The sequence below is a fragment of the Mesocricetus auratus genome, unplaced genomic scaffold (genome assembly GCF_017639785.1).
Source record: "Mesocricetus auratus isolate SY011 unplaced genomic scaffold, BCM_Maur_2.0 Super-Scaffold_100015, whole genome shotgun sequence".
Taxonomy (NCBI): Eukaryota; Metazoa; Chordata; class Mammalia; order Rodentia; family Cricetidae; genus Mesocricetus; species Mesocricetus auratus.
The window spans coordinates 19,536,261-19,556,899 of NW_024429198.1; the positions used below are offsets into that span (position 1 = coordinate 19,536,261).

The window sequence follows — 20,639 nt, forward strand, 5'->3', positions numbered from 1 at the left end:
TCTGCCTGCTTGTCCCTAAGAGTGAGGTGTTCCGCCATCTACCACAGTGTCACAGCATCAGTAGCATTAAGACCCCTAAAGATTTCGATCATGTTGTAAACCCCTTTTATCTTTACATTAGTGAAAATGGGGTCAGTTCGAAGCCTAGAACTGCCCTTCATCCACGAGAAAACTGGCATTTAAAATAAGTCTTGGCTTGGCCCCATAGAATAATTTCCTGACCGTAACTTGATTGTCCATGCTACACAGTGTATTTCTTATTATATTGAGAAGGGAGGAATGCTTTTTTCATTTTTCTGGTTTTGTTTTTGTTTTTTAGCTTTTGTCTGTGTTTTCTTTTTGTTATGTATTAAATGCTGTCTTTCTCAGACTCAGCTGTGCTTTTGGTGCAGCAAATTAAGAGTGACTCTTACCTGGCTCTCTTAAAACGATGCCCTTGAGCATCTTATAGTGAGTGGCCTTTGTGCTGAGGTCGGTTTGTGTTGTGGGTATCTGGTCAGCTTGACCAGATCTGAGTACTCTGTAATTCCAAATCCCTCGGATGGCCTCAGTAACTAACTGTAATGTCCCAAATCCTCCCCAGTTGTGCCGATGGTTAACCAGTGGGTGTTTTCACCGTTCTGCTTACCATCTCCTCTCCTTCTCTGTCTCCTTGGCCAGTTTGAAGATAGCGAAGAGGACTTTGACTCCAGGTTCGACACGGACGATGAACTGTCCTACCGGCGAGACTCCGTGTATAGCTGCGTCACACTGCCCTATTTCCACAGTTTTCTGTACATGAAAGGTACAGCCTGCCGTCCCCGCAGCCTGGGCTGGGGAAAGCTGTGAAAAGTCACTCAGCACACCCCCCTGATGACACGCCACTTAGGCGAATGAAGAACACTGGGTCGTGGTAGGGCAATGTGGCTGATTGCCGCGGTCATGGTGAATGTGTCCTTGACTCCCCTGAATTGGTCCTGGGCGATAGGGCAGAGTTTGCAAGCATGCAGCATCCATTTTTAGTCCCACTATTCGTCTGTCCCCTCTTTGTCACTCACATGCAAACAAATGTGATCTCGGTCACTATTCTAATGATACCCCCACTCCGCATCCCAGCCCGCATACACAAAACCTGGAGGGTTGTGTTGAATGCTATGAGGACACGGCCTGCATAAACTACTTACAGCACCTGCTTCACAGTGAGACTTTTGGCATCTCTTCCAGTTGCTTTCAATATCAAAAGTGCTGCACATAAGAATTAAGCATTAAACACCTTGAGGCACCTGCCACTTAGGAATTGTTTTAATTTGGTCCTCATGGTTGTCCTTGCATCATGTTTGGTACTGGGTCCTCATTCAGGATCCAGCGTAATGAGAAACTGTAGTCATCACCAGTATCTGCCAGCAGATTTATATAGATGGATAGAGGGAGAGCCTGGTTGTTTCTTAAAGGGGCCTAGGCTGGGGGTTGGAGTCTAGATCATGGAACCGGGGCAAGATAACAGAAACACTCATCTGTAGGCACCATCCTTGATTCTGCAAGCCTTTTCCCTCTCTGATTTCTCCATCAGCAAGTGTTTTGTTATTTCTAGCCCTTTTCTTCACTTTCCCACTCGCACGCGCGTGCTCGCGCGCGCGCACGTGTGTGTGTGTGTGTGTGTGTGTGTGTGTGTGTGTGTGTGTGTGTGTGGTACATGCGCATGCGTGCGTGTCTGCCTGCCTGCCTGCTCCCTTTTCTAAAACATGGCCATGTTCAGTTATTTCAGTTTTTGCTGTGAGCCACATATCTGCAAAACATCAATTTCCTACTACTACTAGATTTAGTTTGGGGAAGGCTTTTCTGTTGTCTGATGCCGCTGCTTGGAAAGACAAATGCTAGGGAATTCTTCAGACACTTAGCACTCAGTAAGTGCTGACAAAGCAGGGAACCTCAAGAACATGGTTGCCCTCACGAGACCTGAGCACGGTTGACAGCAGTAGACTCTGAAGGGGGAAATCTCATAGGGCCCAATCTAAACAAAGAACTACAGGAAACTAATGGGTGTCTAGAACAGGAGAAGTTGTCCGTCTCCAGGGAAGAGCCTCCCATGGGTTATCCGATGCCAAGTGGTCACCCTGAAATCATATGCATGCAATCATATGTTCTGAACAGAAGAGCAGCTATAGAGGAGGCTGCTGCATTGACTGCTGTTGACCTATTTGACTTAGAGTGATCACTTAAAGATAATGCGACAACAGAACAACCTTGTGCTGTAGTTTTCCTCAGGGCCTGTTTTGAGAGATTAAAGTCACAAATCAAAACAATCATAATGTTTCATTGTGAGAGTCCTTGGCAGATTTGCTGTAGGGAAACAGCTCAGTCTTGGCCTCATCACAAACAGCCTCAGCCAGTTGAGTGGAGAACTTTCTGTCTAAGGAGGGAGAGTATCTCTGTATTTTAGTGAGTGGAGGGGCTGTCCTGTTTGTCCATTCACTCCAGGAAAGGGCCTGTTAGATTTTTTTTTTCTGGCTGAAGAGGAATGCATTGTTGTTTGGACTTGTCTCATGTTAAGTGTCCCTTGCTTTTGTTACAGTTAAGAAAATAGCATGGAGCCAGGCGATGGTACATGAGCAGTTTTATAGAGAGCTACAGAAATAGATTATGTTCTCCCATGTACCATTGTAAAAAGATTTCTGAGTGAGGGTAGTAAGATGCCAGTCATGTATGTGTGGGGGAATCTGGCTACCAACGTCACATCCTTTGGAAGATAACAGTTCATGTATTCTTCTCACTTGATCTTAGCTAAAGGCATTTTCTACCAGCTCTGGTGGCATGCAATGTTATTTCAGCTACTCAGAAGGCTGAAGCAGGAGGGCAGCCCAGAAATCTGAATGAGACCCTATCTCAAAACAAAGTTTAACAAATGGAGCGGGGTAGAGTAGAATATGCTTGCTTTCTTAGCATGCACGAGTCCCTGGATTAGTCGTCAGCACCACAAAACAAGAATAGAAGAAAAGAAGGCAGGTAGACTGTTTTATAGTCTGACACACGCCACACTGCACACTCCTGCCTGTCAGTAATAGTCTCAACCTTTTACCTTTCATCTAGAACTCATTTTCAGGTGATGACGTTTTTGTATGAGAAGATATGTTGCCCCAAACACAGTATGTTTCATATTCTCTGGAACTGGGACTTGATCACAAGTTCTAGAACTACAGTGCTTGCTCCTCCATCTGCCGAGTGAGAGAAGATTAATGTCTCTCGGGTACTTGGAGGAGACTGGCCAATACAGGTAGAGAAGCTTCTTGCTTATGGCTCTATAGTCACTCCGGGGTAGATAGTCTTGACCATTTCTGTGTGAGCTGCTGAAGGAGATTTCTCAGCCTCCTGAGGAGGTGCCATTTTGTAGATGAGGGAGGAACAGCATTCTTGGATGACACAGCCTTGCTAGACCATCTTCTGTACACTGAACAGAAGCCAGAAGCCCCTCCTCCACTCTGGAAGGGTCTGTGATTGCAGGCTGGCTGTGGTGAGGTTCAAAATGGGCCGTGGATTTTGTCACTTGGTGTGATTGACTTTGTAACCCTTTCCCTACCCCTTCCCGGGGGAACAGGTGGCTTAATGAACTCCTGGAAGCGCCGCTGGTGCGTCCTCAAGGACGAGACCTTCCTGTGGTTCCGCTCCAAGCAGGAAGCCCTCAAGCAAGGCTGGCTGCACAAGAAAGGCGGAGGCTCCTCCACGCTGTCCAGGAGAAACTGGAAGCGGCGCTGGTTTGTCCTGCGCCAGTCCAAGCTGATGTACTTTGAAAATGACAGCGAGGAGAAGCTCAAGGGCTCCGTGGAAGTCCGGACAGCCAAGTAGGTCCCTGCGGCTTGGCTTCTTGATCGTACTGATGGGCACGTTTTCACTTTTGAAAGACTGTGTGCTTGTGTGTGTGTGTGTGTGTGTGTGTGTGTGTGTGTGTGTGTGTGTATGCGCGCGTGGATGCATGTATGCACGCATGCGCATAGGGGTGCACACGTGCATGGGTGTAAGTGTATATGAAAACTAGACATCAGTGTAGGATGCCATTCCCCAGAAGCTTCCTTTCAGAGATAGAGTCTGTCACTAGAGCTTGCCAGGTAGGTTAGGCTGGCTGGCCAGCAAGCCCTAGGGACTCTGCTGTCTCCGCCTCCCCAGGGCTGAGCCGGCTATAATGTGCAACACACTTAGTTCCCCCACCCCACCACAGCCAACAACTAGCAAGGAAAGGGAAAGGCTATTAAAATCAAGGCGATAGTACAGACACAGAGAAATACACTGTCTAGGTGACAGCAGGCCACATGAGGGTGCTTTTTATGGGATCTAAAGGAAAAATAAGCTGTGCTAACGGGTGTAATGTGGCAGTTCTCTGGTTTGATTTACATATTTTAGTTATGTAACCTTTGCTATGTGTGTCCCCTCCCATAATGCATTAATCAAATGTATGGCCAGTTATATCTAGGCATAAGGTGGTAAATAGGAGATTCTTTCTGAATGTTCTCTTATAGCACAGTTTGACTATACATGGACCACAAATTGCTTTAGGCCTGAGGGGCTCTTTTTCCCTTGTACCCAGCCGTAACTGGAGTATGGTTGACTGGAAACTGTTCACATTTGGTGGTAGTTAAGGGAGGAGACCTTTATTTCATCGTTTAGAGGAGGGTAGGCATATGGCTAGATGCCGGTAGGGGTCCTGAGTTACCAGCATGTTGCTGCATGCATTGTGGAGTGACGGGTTCCTGTGCATAGTACATGCAGGCGAGGGTCCTAAGCCGCCAAGTGTCTTAGTAGAACTGGGTTTGGACTATGCACTCCCTCCCATCGCACCCAGAGTTTTAAAATGGGTTCTGGGGCTTGAACCCAGGTCCTTGAGCTTGTATAGCAAGTACTTTACAGACTGAGCTATCTCACCAGCCTGTGAGTTCTGTGTAGGAGTAGACTAGCGTAGGTACTCAGACAGTCTCAACAGTTCACTTTAGTGGTTGAGTTGTGAAAGAACTGGGAAACAAGACTTAGTCTCTGAATGATTAATTAATTAATTTGTGGTTGCAGTTACACTTAGGTGTTGGTTTTTACTCAGAAGATAGACCCTTAGACATACCTTCACTGGAAATGAAATGATGCGTGTGCAGAGAAAGTTGGCTTGAATAAAGCCAGGTATAATACTCATCTCTAAGCTCAGCTCTGGGAAGGTTAGGTAGGAAAATTGAATTTGAGGCCAGCCTGGACGACTAGAGATTTTGGGGGCAGCCTGAACTATATGGTAAGACCCTATCTTAATAAACTGGGAAAGATGAAGGTTTGAACGTGAGGTGACTGGTTGAGAGCTCTCCTGAGGGTCAGCTTGCCCCTTCTAGTTCTTCCTACCCTGGCTGTCATCCAACAGCTAAATGCAGAGCTGATTGACAGGTGTGTTTTGAAACGAATCATTTATCTTCTGTCTGGGATGTGCCTGCTAACTCCCCACCTGCGATTCCCCTTAGTGGAAGAACAACAGGGATTTTAATTCCACACAACCTTCTTTCTTGCCAGTAATCTCATTTAGAGCCAGGGCTTTGGACTGTCAAGGGGTGATTATTGTTAAAATGCAATGTTTTTAGAAAAATATTGGGGCTTGGGGCAGCTTTTTTCTTGGTTAACTAGGTACTAAGCATTAAAAAAACTTTAGTAATAACCTGTAGCCATACTGCTTAAAAACCAGAAAACCACAAATATTTGACAAAATAGCAAAATGCATGCTCTCAGAGGGGAACAAGAATGTACCAAGTAGCATGCATCCTGCATCGTCACTGTAAAGGCAGAGGCAGGAGACTTCCAGTTTGAGGGTATCCTGACTGTCTAGTGAAAACAAAAGGAAACAATTCCCTGCCCCAAGAACCTTAATCTGTTGGCAGTGATGGAGCCTCCTAGCTATTCCCTGTAAATACCTACTTTGATCACATGTCCAACCTAGGAGCTTGGGAATGACATCTTCAAGTGGCAGCTTGAGGGTCAGCTAGGGGAAGAGCTCACAGGGGACTAGGCTGCCTTGGTGGTATCCTCCTATTGTAGATCAGAGAGGGGGCGGGAGGAAGGCTTTTCAGTCTTCAGACATCGGGTGTCAGTCATTGGGTATACTCTGTGATAAGACATTCCTGCAAGGAGACATCAGGGAAACACCCACCGCCCTCCTCCCTTCTCATCCCATCCCTAACCACCTCCCCACCCCAGCAGCAGACCCATTAAGAGCACAGAAGAGTCTGGCTCCCCCTAGAGATCACTGAAAAAAAGGCTGGTGACAATGTCCTCTATTCATTGGGCCTTGCTTTCATTCGTGTTTATGATTTCACTTATCTGTGATCAAAAAACACCAGTTAGAAAAGTTTCGTGCAGTTCTCCAGATTTTGCATGCTGCTGTGATGCCTCATGTAGAGAATTCCACTCTGACCTTATGTGATGGGTTATAGTCAAAATTCAGGCATGTGAAAAATTCTGTATAAAATTGCACACAGGAAGCTGGAGCATAGTCCATAGAATACCCTCTGCCTAGCATAAAGCAAATGCCTTCAGGCTATATATGTGAAACATTAATACTTCCTTCCCATGTTTAGAGTTAGGTCCCATTCTGGAATGTAAACCACTTGACCTTGCTGGGCAGTGGTGGCACACGCCTTTAATCCCAGCCCTGGGGAGGCAGAGGTAGGCAGATCTCTGTAAGTTTGAGGCCAGCCTGGTCTACAGAGCGAGTTCCAGGACAGACTTCAAAGCTAGAGAAGCCCTGTCTCACCAAAAAAAAAACCAAAAACACTTGATCACAGGCATCCTGGACCAGGGATGCTTAACATAGTGTATGTGAGGTTTACTTTCTACAGTCTTGGGTACTCCCTTAGTCTCAAAAGGAATCTCTCATGAATAAGAGGGGTGGGGGTCATGGTATATAATTTCTAAAGCAACACTTTCCAGTTTGGTCATTCATTTTGTAAAATTGCCTTCTCAGTTATACCTAAGAGTTCTACATTCTTTTTTTTTTTTTTTAAATTAGAAACATGCATGCTTCAAATGTCAATCCCAGCCCCACATCATTCCCCAGGGAGGGTGAGGCCCTCCTTGGGGGATCTCCAGAGTCTGTCATTTCATCCAGGGCAGGACCTAGGCCCTTCCCCATGTGTCATTCTACATTCTTGATTTCCATTTATTGCTTTTGTGTCTTGCAGGGAGATCATAGACAACACAAGCAAAGAGAATGGCATTGACATCATTATGGCTGACAGGACCTTCCATCTCATCGCAGAATCCCCTGAAGATGCCAGGTGAGGTCTGCGGGACGGGCTTCCTCCTCACTGTGTCCTCTCCTGAGTTCAGGCTTGAGCCCCATGCGAACACTGTTTGTCCTGTTGCCTTTAAAGGGGTTTTAGTTTCCTACTTGGTTTTTCTATCAGACAGTTAAAGAGGCATAGGAGATGTATGTCCCTTCCCTGTATGTCCTGTCTCTTAGGGAATCTTGCCCTAGCAGGTGTATTCAAGTACAGCTGTTTCACATTTTTCCGGCCTCAGATGCCACCAGATAGGACGGAAACTGGAGTTTCATTGCTGCTAGCATGTGGTACAGACAACACTGACAGCCCTCCCTTGGATTTGTCCAGATATGTAAAGAGCAGTCAGTTGCCTTAGCAATCCATGGTCTGCTTAGTGAATGGTGATAATGCTGTGGCTTGCAGAGGACTTGAAAGTCTCTACCTTAAAGGAGTCAGTGGACAGGCTATGCATTGCCGCATTGCAGGCCGTATTGACTCATTTGGCTCTCAGTCGGTCCTTGCGGTGGGTATCATTATTTATACTGTGCAGACAGTGACAGAGAAAGGCAAACAAACTGTAATAGAGTACAAGCTCGGTTCTGTTGAATGGACACATTGCTCCCACCCCGAGTGTCTTTCTGAGCAAGCTTAAGTCTCTGGCTGAGGGGAGGGGAAAATGGAGTCAGCTGTTGGCTGGTGCAAGCCACCTGTCTGTGGACCTTGAGATTCAGGAGCACCAAGGAGACAGAGCTAGGGAAAACTGACATTTGCTCTTCAGTGAGACACGTCACATGGTCATGCAGTGTCCAGGACACATTTTGGGCCCTTGCAGGACTCTAGGATTCTGGTGGAGGTGGTTGTTATCTGCTCTGAGCAGGGCTAGGTGATAATCTGTGACAGCAAGGGGCTTCTGCTCCTCTGTGTTCAGCCCAGAAGTCAGCAGAACCTTCTGTTGGGTTCTCACACCCACCACTCACTACCTCCTGCCTGCCTCTGAGTGCTTTTAACTTGAGACGACACCATGGCAGCAGCACAAAGGGGACAGACACCAGAAAGGAATTCTTCCCAAGGGAACAAACTGAAGCCCTGGCTGCACTCATAAATTGTAGCACAAACTGGGAAACGAGCAAACCTGAAATTACAGCCCTAGCCTTCTGTCTGGGACTCCTGGAGACTACATGTGCTCTCTGTGGTCCATGACTGCCCACAAGTTCTCAGCCGAATTACAGGCCAGTCATCGGGCAGCTGCTCTCTGTTTTGTGCCATGATGAACCTGCTAAATTTAACATTTGGAATGTTTTAGTCAAAAGCTTTTCCCCCTTGACCAGTGGAACACACTTTTTAAAAAAATGGTTCATAAGAAATTTGTGAATTGTAAGAGTGTCAATAGAAATTGAAAGCCTGGCACTTTTGTACTTTGTGTTATGTGTGTATGTGTATGTCTGTGATTCGTATGGCACACATCTTGAATTACATATGTTGCAGTGTTTGCTTCAGGGGGCGTTTTGAGGCTATGGAGCTATGACTGCAAGTTACCTTCTGGTCAGAGAAGAATGGAGCAAGGTCATGAGGCGGTCTTGCTTTGCTTTGTTTTCAAACAGTTTCTCCTTCAGGAATTTTAGGGAGTAGGTTTTAGTTTTGTTGTAAATAATTTATACGACTAGTTTTATGTGGAGATGTTATTTTCTTTTCACTTAAATATTCCTTCCATTGCATACCACGTCTTTCTTCCGTGCCCTACTTAGTGGTAGTATGTGTTTTATTAAGATGTAAGAATAGCCTCGAGAGGAGAAGTGTGTCTTGTCTTCTCCCTCTCACGCTGTGTTTGTGGAGTCAGCACTGTCTGTATGTTCCAGGTCATTTTCTTTCTGTATATCTCTGGTTCCTGGTTCTAGCGGGATTATTGTTCTGCTTGAGTTTTTCTGGAACTTACATGCTTTTCACTTTTCACAGTCTTTCTGATTATTATAAGCTGGAAGTGAGAAACCCAGATGAGATGAAGATGGAAGAGTGCTGATAAATAATTCTCTGCTTTTGATGTAGCCACCTGCTTCGGTTTCCACCTCCCTTGTGGTTTTATTTGCTTGGGTGGAAGTCCTGACAGGCCACTGAAAGCCCCTTGTACCCGAATAGAAAAAACAGATGTCCAACACTTAGTCTGAGGCGGTTTCTCCTCCATTGCTGACTTCTTTTCCTTTGATAGATGTCCTCAGGTCATGGATATAGGACTCAGTGGTGTCTGAGGTCTGGTAGGGGAGGGGACTTGATGTGACGATACATTCTGCTAACTTTGCTTATTGCGCCGTACCTTGCCGGTGAGAAACAGGCAAACTGCAAGCAAAGCTTCTCGGAGGAGATGTCTTGTGGGCATTGTTTAGTCCCTCTGCGCTTGGCCACCCTTGACCATTGCCCTTACTCTCCACAGCCAGTGGTTCAGCGTGCTAAGTCAAGTCCACTCATCCACAGACCAGGAAATCAGAGAGATGCACGATGAGCAGGCGAACCCCCAGAATGCCGTGGTGAGTGGACACTGACAGGGCGGGGTCTCCAGAGCCAGCAAACCCCCAGAGTGCTGTGATTGGTGGACACTGTCTGGGAGAGGCGGGGTGTCCAGAGATGGTAATGGGAACAAAGTCAGGCTGGGCAAGAGGGTGGACTGGATATATCTAGGTAATCTTTGTAAGTGAAAGAATAATGATTCAGGAGAAAAACAAAACTATTTAAAATCTTAAATTATGTTTAAAATTTTGCATAGGAAACAAACCCACAAATTGTGGGTGAGTTCTGCTGCATTTCATATCTTCCACCTCAAATACTAAAAACAAATCACAATTTTCATGATATTTCAGAAGCACCTGAAAACCTACATTTTAAAGACTCAAATGAATTTCGAGTAATAGTTTTTGTCTGTATTCTGTATACACAGGAAGTTATATGACCCTTTTTAAAAAATAAAGTTTTATTTCCTCATGAGGAAACGTATTTTCTTAAAAGTTCTTTTAATTTTTAAACATTTTGCATGAGAGTTTAAAAAATTAAAGATGTGAGTTTCTTATTTTTTTAGCTGTGCAAAGTTTTTTATAACAGTTTTTTTAATGTGTTCATGTTTAATTATGTTTAGGGGTTAGGTTTGTGCGTGTGTGCGTGCGTGCGTGCGTGTGTGTGTGTGTGTGTGTGTGTGTGTGTGTGTGTGTGTTGCAGTTGCCGTCACAGGACAGAAGAAAGCATCAGATCCCCCTGGAGATGGTCAGCCACCCACCCAGTGTGGGTGCTGGAAGCTAACTCCTGCTCCCCTACCAGAGTGCCATACTCTCTTACCCACTGAGCCCAGAAAACTCTAAACCCAAGGTTTCTTTGCAGAGTGACTGTTAAGTTAGCAAAGGATCAGTGGGTTTACACTGTTGAAAAGCTGATGAGCAGTCTTGAGTAAAAACAGTTGACGAACAAGAGGGACTGACTGATGACGTGCTGCTTTAAGGAGTGACATCACTCGGCTCTGGTGCCCCTCTCACCGTCTCCTTTTTGTTCTTTCCAGGGCACACTGGATGTGGGGCTGATTGATTCTGTGTGCGCCTCAGACAGCCCTGATAGGTAAGGTCCCGTACAGACACAGGACAAAGCCACAAACAGTCATGAGTCCCCACAGGTGGCCTTGCCACTGCCCCCTTTGCTAGGCTATGCATGAAACCTTGCAACCACCTCATCCAAAGTCTTCCAGAAGGTGACTTTGGGTTGCTAAGGTAATGAGAAGCCAGATCTGGACAGTCTATTTTCAAATGCAACTGCAGCTCAAGCAAAGGATGGTTTTGTTTCTCTGAAAGATCTACTTGGGCTGGTTTTGTGGGTTTTTTCTGAGATGGGGCCTGACTGGGGTCAAGTTTGGAACAGTCCTCTTGTCTCAGCCTCCCAAGTTCTAGGACCACATGTGTGAGTCACTGTTCCTAACAGTCTTGAAATTCTAACAGCAAGAAAATGGCTATTTAGGAAAATGGTACTCCATCTATCATATCAAGTCTATAGTGGTCCTTTCCCTAAAAATTAATAATGGCCTTGATGATATATTTGTATAAAATAGGTACATAGGTGTAAATCCAACCACAAGCCTTGTCCTTGACATTTCTGCTTTCCCTGTTTTGACCTTCAAGGTAAACCATCTTCAGGTTGACATGGTTGACAGCCTGTCTGTTGTTGCCACTTGTAAATTCCTTTGCTGGTCCTTGGCAGACTCGGTTGTTCTAGGGCCAGAGTCAGAATTAAAATTGACTTCAGCCAGTGAAGATAGCCAGAAAGTAAATATGAGTGTTTAAAACTTATAAGATGATAGTAATAAATAATAATAATATAGTGTCTGCAGGGCAGAGTGGGAGCTCTGGGGTCCTCATTACCTACTTCGGGGCTCTTGGGTGATAGGGATCTCTTGTCTCCGGAAATCAGCCTACACTACTTCATGCGGTCTGAGACATTGGGGTGGCTTCAGCATATATGAGACTTAAAGCCTGCCTCCACAGTGATACTTCCTCCAACAAGCCCACACCCACTTCAACGCCACACTCCTAATAGTTCTACTCCCTTTGGGGGCCATTTTCTTTCAAAGCACCACATGGATGGCCCATACTGAAAACTTTGCATTCTGCTATTCTATTTTTCTCACCTTTCTTCCTTCCTAACTACAGTTTTATTTTGATTTTTTTTTTCAAGAAAAGGTTTCTCTGTGTATCCCTGCCTGTCCTGGAACCTACTACTCTGTAGACCAAGCTGGCCTTGAACTCTCAGAGATCCAATTGCCTCTGCCTCCCAGGTGCTGAGATCAAAGGCATGCACCCCTACCGCTCGGCTCAGCAAAGGTTTCTAAGGGCAGACAGTCTGGCTAAGCCTTTTTCCTTGATCTCTGGTAGTGTTTCTCTACAGAGATCATAGAAAGCTGACGAGAGTGGAGATTTCACCGTCAGTAGTATCTGCAGCTAGGAAGGGAATTGGTGTGCACAGTCCCATGAGAGGTTCTGAGCCCTGAGAGGCAGGAGGTGAGGGACAAAGTAAGTTTCCATTGTCACTTTATCCCTGTCTGGAAAGTGAGCCCTTGTTGAGTGGCTTTGAAAACATGGACCCAAGTAGCTTTTCGTACCAGGCCTAATCAAGGGCATAAGATGTTCCACTGGCACCTAGCCGCTAATCCTCCTCCATTACCTCTGTCTGGTGTTTTATTCTCCACCCACAGAAATATCCAAGACTATATCCAGAGGCAGGAAGAAATTGGTTCTGGAGATGCATTTTTTAAAAAAATCCCCCATGGTCACCTTATTTTGCCTTCCTGGGACTAGTTTCTTCTGGAAAGTCAAGGGGAAGGAAAGTCCAGAGGAAGAGCTATTTTACCTGTCAGGACTTCTCTGGATGAGTGTGTTACTCCAGGCCTGAAGGTTAATGGTGTATAGCATAAATGCCACAGAATATGAGCAAGGTTTGCCTTAGTATGAAATATGAATAGCATCCCAGTATCTTCCAGAGGAAAGGCAGTGATGCCCACACTGGATGTTCCACTTGTTTCTCTCCCTGTCTCCTCTCTCAGGCCCAACTCATTCGTCATCATCACGGCCAACCGGGTGCTGCACTGCAATGCAGACACGCCAGAGGAAATGCACCACTGGATAACCCTGCTGCAGAGATCCAAGGGCGACACCAGGGTGGAGGGCCAGGAGTTCATCGTGAGAGGTGACTGCCAGCCATGTCCCATTGTCTCCCTAAGTCAGGGTCTCTCACTAAACCATCAATATGACTGGACTAGATGGCCACTGAGATCTGGGGGAATCCTGTTTAGGATAATGGGTGCCGGCCACTGTGCCCAGGCTCCTTACATGGGTGCTGGGACTCCAAACTATGCTTCCATGCTTACACAGCAAGCGCTGTGTGTCAAACCATCGTCTCCTGTGTAAGCAGCTTCTCCAAGTTACTTGGTCTGAAGAGTATGAAAAGAAAAGCAATGATTATGGCCATTCTCTCGCCAGTAGGTAAAAATGCAGCCCATAGTTCATGTTTACAGATGGAAATGAGGGCGCGACACTTAGCGTTTTGCCTCACGTTTGTTTTGTCCGTGCTAGGGTTGGGTGCCCCGGCCTCAAGTGTGTCCCGAAAGCACTCCTCTACTGATGCTTGCCTCCAGCCTCTCTTGAGAGTTTTCTGACTGTCACTCGAACCTTCCTTTCCAGGGTGGCTGCACAAACAAATGAAGAACAGTCCTAAGACCTCCTCACTGAAACTGAAGAAGCGGTGGTTCGTCCTGACTCACAATTCCCTGGATTACTACAAGAGCTCAGAGAAGAATGCCCTGAAACTGGGCACCCTGGTCCTCAACAGCCTGTGCTCCGTCGTGCCCCCCGACGAGAAAATCTTCAAGGAGACAGGTACCTGAGGCCACGCACGAGCTGAAGCACAGCCAGTCTCAGAACACCGGGTGACAAATCTCAGGAGGCCGGGGCCTGCTCCAACAAAGGGATGAAATTTCTGCCTGCTGTATTTGGCTCCCTCCACCCCAAAAGAAATTCTGTTTCTGATCTATGTTCTAAGGCTGGCCGTGGTTGGTTCTAAATGCTTTGTATTTGAAGCTATAGTAAAGACAGTTTGATTTTTCAGGGAAGCAGAAATAATCTGGTAAGAAAAAAATGTAAATACCTTCAGAGTCATTGGAGTAGGTAGGGAGGTTTGGTTTGGGTTTCCCCCCAATTTGTGCTACACTAAGAGTTTCTAGAAGATTGCCTCTCTCGATTTCTGTCTCTAGTTGTGATCTGGGGCTTTTTAAAATACAGTCACTCCATTTGTGTCGGATGTGGGTAATGGCACACATCTTGTCTGAACGTGCGTCTCTAGCAGCCCTCTTTGCCGAGGGGAAGGGAAGAGAAGCAGGAGATAGAAGGAATGTCAGGGTGAGCTGAGCATTTCATTCCAGTCCCCAGGATGGGGCAGTTGCCTGCACCCACTCTTTCTTTGAGGGAGACTGCTTTTGTTAGAGGATTTAATTCTGGGCTTCTTACTTAGTATCTGTCTCCTCTTGACTGCAAACTCCACAGTTCCGGGGACACTTGTTTTCCACTTGTCACTGGATGCCTAGTACCAGACACAGCCACGTAGAACTCCAGTGTTTACTGAGTTAATTCACTGATTAAGAATTCCCTTCCTGTGGTGCTGGCCAGGGCTTCAGTACAAGCCTTGGGACGTAAGCCTTGGTCTCAGAAGGTGAAGTTGACGTGTGTCGCACTGCCTTGCAGGCTACTGGAATGTCACCGTGTATGGGCGCAAACACTGCTACCGGCTCTACACCAAACTACTCAATGAGGCCACTAGGTGGTCCAGTGCCATTCAAAATGTGACAGACACCAAGGCTCCAATTGACACGCCCACCCAGCAGCTGATCCAAGATATTAAGGTGAGAAGAGAAGCCGGAGAGCCCCTCATGAAGTCTTCGTTGGCCGAAGATTTCACTGGCTCAGCTTTTACTAGTCTTTTTCAGTTGAGAGTCCAAGTGAAATTTTACATTACAGATGTTTTGTCTCTGTAGAGATGTTAGAATTTAGCTTTCTCTATATGGACAGAAAGAAGATTGTAATGTAACTGGGCTAGGGATCACCTAAACCTTCCCAGAGTCACCTCAGCCCCTAGAAGCAACAGTAATTCATTTCTCACTACTCAGTTCTAGGCCACAAAAGTAGATTTACAAAGAGCCCAGAGTGGAGGGTTGGTGACATAGCTCAATGGTAGAGAGCCCTGAGTTCAATTCCCACTACCTGAAAGAGGACAAAGAGCCTAGGTTGATCTAGAACATATGGGGGTCTCTGGTCAGCTACCTCCAAATAGCCAGAAACAACAAATCTCATGGATTTCATTAAATCGCTATGCTATTCCCTGTTTGTAAGCTTTTAGTTGTTCAGTAAATGTGTGTTGCTTGAGAGAGCTAATGATTAATCAACTACCACAAACCTTGCTCAATGTCTTGTGGACCCCAGTGGAGCTGGAGAGGGTCTAATATTTCCATATATATCAAGTAGCCTTCTGATTTCAACGTGGTATATTTTCTGAAAGCTTGAGACTAAACTACAACAAATCCATTATTCTTCAACAAACCCAAGTGTCCTATAGACCCGGACCCTAGATACAAATAATCTCATTTGCAGCCCTAAAAATATTTTTGGAACTTCCTGAGAGGGTGTGTGTGTGTGTGTGTGTGTGTGTGTGTGTGTGTGTGTGTTTTGACACGTCAGCCACACATTCTCATCAAAGCTGTGTCATCTATTATTTATTCTCTAATTGTTGCAAATGCAGACATTCAAAGAACAAATAGAATTTTCCAGATATAAAACACTTCTTAAGAAATGGGACAAGTTACCCTAATTAACTAGAAAATATAAGTCATTGGTGGTTTTTCCAGCCTGCAGTGGAGTGTTGTTGGAAAGATTTCCTACTGGAAATGAAATTACCGTGGAAGAATGATTCCGCACCTGTCCCCAACCCTGCTGTTTCTTTAGTGATGTGGCTGCCTTCACATCCCAGGGTAGCATGCAAAGAGCATCAACACACGATGAGATTCTGTGAGACGATCTCCTAAACTCAGGGTGGAGAGGCCCGAGCAGGACATCCCCTGTGAGTGGGCTGTGTAGAAGGAGCACAGCAAAGGCTGACGGGATAGAGTGTTTAGCACACTCGCTGCTGTTGTAGAGATCGGTTTCCGCTCCCAGCACCCATGTTGGTTAGTTCACAGCCACCTCTAACTCTGGTTCCAAAGGATGTGATGCCCTCGTCTGGCCTCCACAGGCCGACACATAACTAAAAAGAAAGTCTTTAAAAGAGAATAAAGTACCAAAACTAATTAAAGCCAGACTGTGGTGATGCATGCCTATAACCCGAACAAGAGGGAGGCTGAGGCAGGAGGACTGTCATGAGTTGTATGCTACCCTAGATTGGATCCTATCTCAAGAATCAAAATATAAAGTCGAGCAAAATGTTTTTGAGATGAATTACAGTTGAAGATTGATGGTAAATCACGAAGACTAATTTTTTGAGTATATGTGTGTATAATCTCCAGGGACAGGGAGTTTTAATAACGTGGGGAAACATGCACTTGAAACAGACTGATTATGTGAGGTGTTTTTGAGGTCTTTGTTCATATGCAGATTGGATTCACTTTGGCTGGAAATGATCAACAGTAGATCTCCCATAAATGGAAGGCGTTCTTGGGGGGGTGGTATGGGTGGATTTGCAGAGTGTGAGGTCCCCACAGTCAGCCTCTTGCTTTCATTAAATGACAGCTTTGCTTTCCAGGAGAACTGCCTGAACTCGGACGTGGTGGAGCAAATTTACAAGCGGAACCCGATCCTTCGATACACACATCACCCCCTGCACTCGCCGCTCCTGCCTCTTCCCTACGGGGACATCAATCTCAACTGTGAGTTCAGAAGGCCAGCAGGGTCCTCAGCCTGTGGTTTGGTTTTTCCTGCTAACTTCAGCTCTGACACAGAAAGGAGCATTGCTTTCTCTGAGTTCCTAGGTCATCATAGACAGGAAAGAGTCAGGGAAAGATACTGCAGTCAAGATCCAAGGAACATCAGAGAATGCCAGCACTCTCCATGGACTCAGAGTATACAGTGCCCGCTTTACAGCGCTGTGAGGGTGTCCTGTTCAGCCATCCCTGGGTCACAGTGGGGCGAAGGTGTCCCCGTTCAGCCCCCCTTCTGTCTTTAATTCTCAATACGGTGCCCAGTTTATTGTATGTGTATTCATTCTTTCATCGTGAAATGGCTTCATAGCAGCTCATGTGAAGTCCGAGACAGGTGAGGCAAAAGCTATGGTGTTTAGTGTTTATGGGTTAAAGTTTCTGGTGTTTAGTTGTAGTTCATGCATTTTTGACTTATAGTATTTTTAAGTTAGAGTGGATTAAGTCAAGGACAAGAGGTCCTAGACAGTATTATATTCCAAGTGAGGAACTTGTCCAGCTATAGTTCAAGTTCTCTCTGTTTCTGTCTCTGTCTCTGTCTCTCTCTCTCTCTCCATTTCTTTTCTTTTTTTTTTTTTTTTGGTGGTTTTTCAAGATAGAACTCACTCTGTAAAACAGGCTGGCCTTGAACTCACAGAGATCTGTCTACCTCTAACTCCTGAGTCCTGGGATTAAATGTATCCACCACCACTGCCAGGCTAGAGCTCAAGTATGTATTTAGCTATCTATTATTTGTTGTATGTGAGATGCTCTAAATGCCCACCAGAAGAGGGCACCAGATCTCAAACCACCATGGGTTTGCTGGGAGAGTAGCCAGTGCCCTTAACCTCTGAGCCATCTTTACAGCCCTAGAGTTCAAGTTTTAAGTGGGTGTTTTATGGACAGACGTTTCAGCTGCCTGACATAGCAGGATAGCTCACCCGCCTGTGTTTTTCCTGCTTAGCTCGGCTGATGAATACACAGGCAACAGGGTGGACACCACATTAGGAAGTGGCTGTTTGTCCCTACTTCCTTTTTTTATACTTTCATCCGGCCCCTCGAGTGACTGCTGCTGGTTTCCTTTTCCTAGTGCTCAAAGACAAAGGTTACACAACCCTTCAGGACGAAGCTATCAAGATATTCAATTCACTTCAGCAACTGGAGTCCATGTCCGACCCGGTCCCGATCATCCAGGGCATCCTGCAGACTGGCCATGACCTGCGGCCTCTGCGGGATGAGTTGTACTGTCAGCTCATCAAGCAGACCACCAAGGTGCCTCATCCCGGCAGCGTGGGCAACCTGTACAGCTGGCAGATCCTCACGTGCCTCAGCTGCACCTTCCTGCCGAGCCGCGGAATCCTCAAGTACCTCAAGTTCCACCTGAAAAGGTAACGCCCCAGCCCGGGAGACGATGATTGGAGGAAGCCAGGCAGCTTGTGGCTAATGGACTGGGTTCCAGCACTGAACACTGAGGAGCAGGGACCTCCAGCCAGACACCTAGGTCCCTGAGCAAGCTGGAGTAACCTAGGTGTCCCTTTTCCCTTTAAGCTCCACAAAGCTGTGTAGGAAACCAAACCACTATGGCCATAGCACCCCAATATATTCATGCTGGGTACATTTAATTACCACTACTCTATATGTAGGAAACCACCAACTTGGATTTTATATGTGTGTGTGTGTGTGTGTGTATCTCCAAACTTAGTTCTTACAGATTTTATTCTGAGGATGACAGAATGGAAACATTTAGGTAATAAAACGATTACATGGTGGATCTGAGTAGTGGTAGAACTGTCATCTCATTGTTTTGTGTGTGGCAGAAGCAGTAAAAAATCTCATTTTGCTTAACTGCGGAAAAACCGCCATTTACAAAGCTGGACGTGGTGTTTCGTTCCAGTAATCTCAGAACTTAGAAAACTGAGGCAGGAGGAACAGGAGTGTAAGGCCAGCCTTGGCTACAGAGTGAATCCCCTTAGCTCAACAAAACAAATGACAAGGGTGCCCAGTAGTGTACACCTTTATACCAGGAGGCAGAGGCCTGGGGCCATTTTTTAACAAGGCAGCATAAAGCATCATCATTTTAGCTCTCAGTGGTACAGCAGAGGATGCTGGGAGCAGACTAAGCCCAAACAGTGGTTCTTTTGCAGGGATAGCCGGACAAGGCAGAAAGACACCGATGGTTGCTCGTGCCACCACTAGGGGGCAGCCTCTCTTCCAACCGCTGCTGCCGAACCTTCTCCACAGCCCAGCTCCTTCACAGCCTCTAGCCACAACTCAACAGTTCACCTTTGTCTCCTAGGATACGGGAACAGTTCCCCGGAACCGAGATGGAAAAATATGCACTCTTTATCTACGAATCTCTTAAGAAAACCAAATGCAGAGAGTTTGTGCCTTCCCGAGATGAAATTGAGGCTCTGATCCACCGACAAGAAATGACGTCTACAGTGTACTGCCACGGTGGAGGTTCCTGCAAGATCACCATCAACTCACACACCACAGCCGGGGAGGTAGGGAACGCTGATGGTGCCATGATCCTTGGTGCGCGTGCACCTGTACACCTGTGGCACTGTGCTGAGCGTAACCGCGTCGATGTTTATGCTCGACATCTGCACAACAGACCAGGAAGTAAATATAGTCAGCAAGCAGCCGAAAGCATACAGATAGACACGCGGTTAAATGTGTGGAAATGCAAAGCTCCAGTGCCTCTGAGATGTGACCGCACCCATCGTCCCCAGATTTGCTACAGAGGGAAGGGTGTGTCAAGTCGCATGGCCTCAGGGTGTTGAAAATACCACACCAAATGAACACATTTTCCCTGGTGCTTTTAAATACAGCCCAGTGACAGCTTGGGGTAGTGGTTGGATTGCAAATAAAGCCTTGAGAGCCTTTTTGAATAGAACAGTCAACACAATCACTATTGTTTTCTCGAGATTTATCAGTATATCAAATAAAAGATGAGACTTAGGGATTATATCTAATTTCCCAACTACTGAGGCTTTACCTCCCCCCCAAAATAGCTTTGTATTCTGCCACCCCAGGGAAGAGTACTTTTAGGGGAGGGGCAGGGGGAGCAAGAAGAAAGTAAGAGCTAACTTTACCAAGAGAGTAAGAGAAAAACAGTTCACGTTAGGCTCTGGGGTCATCACAATCTACAGTTTCAGGAGGCTGTGTAGACTCTCCTGCCAGCAGCCCTCGCCGAGTTCACAAGGTTGTGTGTGTGTGTGTGTGTGTGTGTGTGTGTGTGTGTGTGTGTGTGTGTGTGTGATGCTGAGGGCCTCCTCATGCGTCTTCCAGGTGGTGGAGAAGCTGATTCGGGGCCTCGCCATGGAGGACAGCAGGAACATGTTCGCCTTGTTTGAGTACAATGGACACGTGGACAAGGCCATTGAGAGCCGGACCATCGTAGCTGACGTCCTGGCCAAGTTTGAAAAGTAAGTTCTTCCTCCTCACAGCGCCGAAAGAACACTCGCCACGCCGTTTGGCCTCCTCGTATGTTTGCTTTAGTTTTATTTTAACTGTGTTAATCTATTTACCATTTCTTCTCTGTCGCCTGTGTGTCCTGACTCGGAGACAGTCATGGTCTCAAGCCTTCACCACAGCTCATCCTCAGCCATTCACTCCATTCTCTCTCTTCCAGCCCCAGTATTCGCTGTCTCTTAGATCTTAGATTTTCACTTATCACTAATAAGCTTTGAGATGAGACTGGTGGACTCAAGTCGACACCCCAGGTCTCGAAAGTGCCTCTCCTGTCCACGGTTTGAAGTTTCCCTTCAACAGAGCGTCCTTGGTCTCTGACTTAGATTCCCTACTCAGAAGAGGTGCTTGGCACCTGAAGGCTGTCCACTGAGTACTCACAGTGACTTCGTTGAGCCTTATTCAAGGAAATGAACAAATAGTATATCTGTGGATTAAAACAGATTAGATGGTGCCAGCTC

At 46.3% G+C, this 20,639-nt stretch overlaps 1 protein-coding gene across 5 annotated transcripts in view; it reads left to right on the forward strand.

The window, feature by feature from the left end:
• The window catches only part of Myo10 (myosin X), a 192,802-nt gene that overhangs the window by 165,012 nt on the left and 7,151 nt on the right, over positions 1–20,639 (forward strand). For all 5 annotated transcript variants that reach the window (XM_005081299.4, XM_040757665.1, XM_040757666.1 and 2 more), the window contains 12 exons: positions 661–784; positions 3,572–3,815; positions 7,173–7,268; positions 9,679–9,772; positions 10,789–10,844; positions 12,817–12,959; positions 13,454–13,648; positions 14,510–14,667; positions 16,557–16,680; positions 17,798–18,095; positions 19,004–19,211; positions 19,999–20,135. In XM_005081299.4, coding sequence (XP_005081356.1) covers positions 661–784; positions 3,572–3,815; positions 7,173–7,268; positions 9,679–9,772; positions 10,789–10,844; positions 12,817–12,959; positions 13,454–13,648; positions 14,510–14,667; positions 16,557–16,680; positions 17,798–18,095; positions 19,004–19,211; positions 19,999–20,135 — 1,877 coding nt within the window. The remainder of the gene's footprint in view (positions 1–660; positions 785–3,571; positions 3,816–7,172; positions 7,269–9,678; positions 9,773–10,788; positions 10,845–12,816; positions 12,960–13,453; positions 13,649–14,509; positions 14,668–16,556; positions 16,681–17,797; positions 18,096–19,003; positions 19,212–19,998; positions 20,136–20,639) is intronic.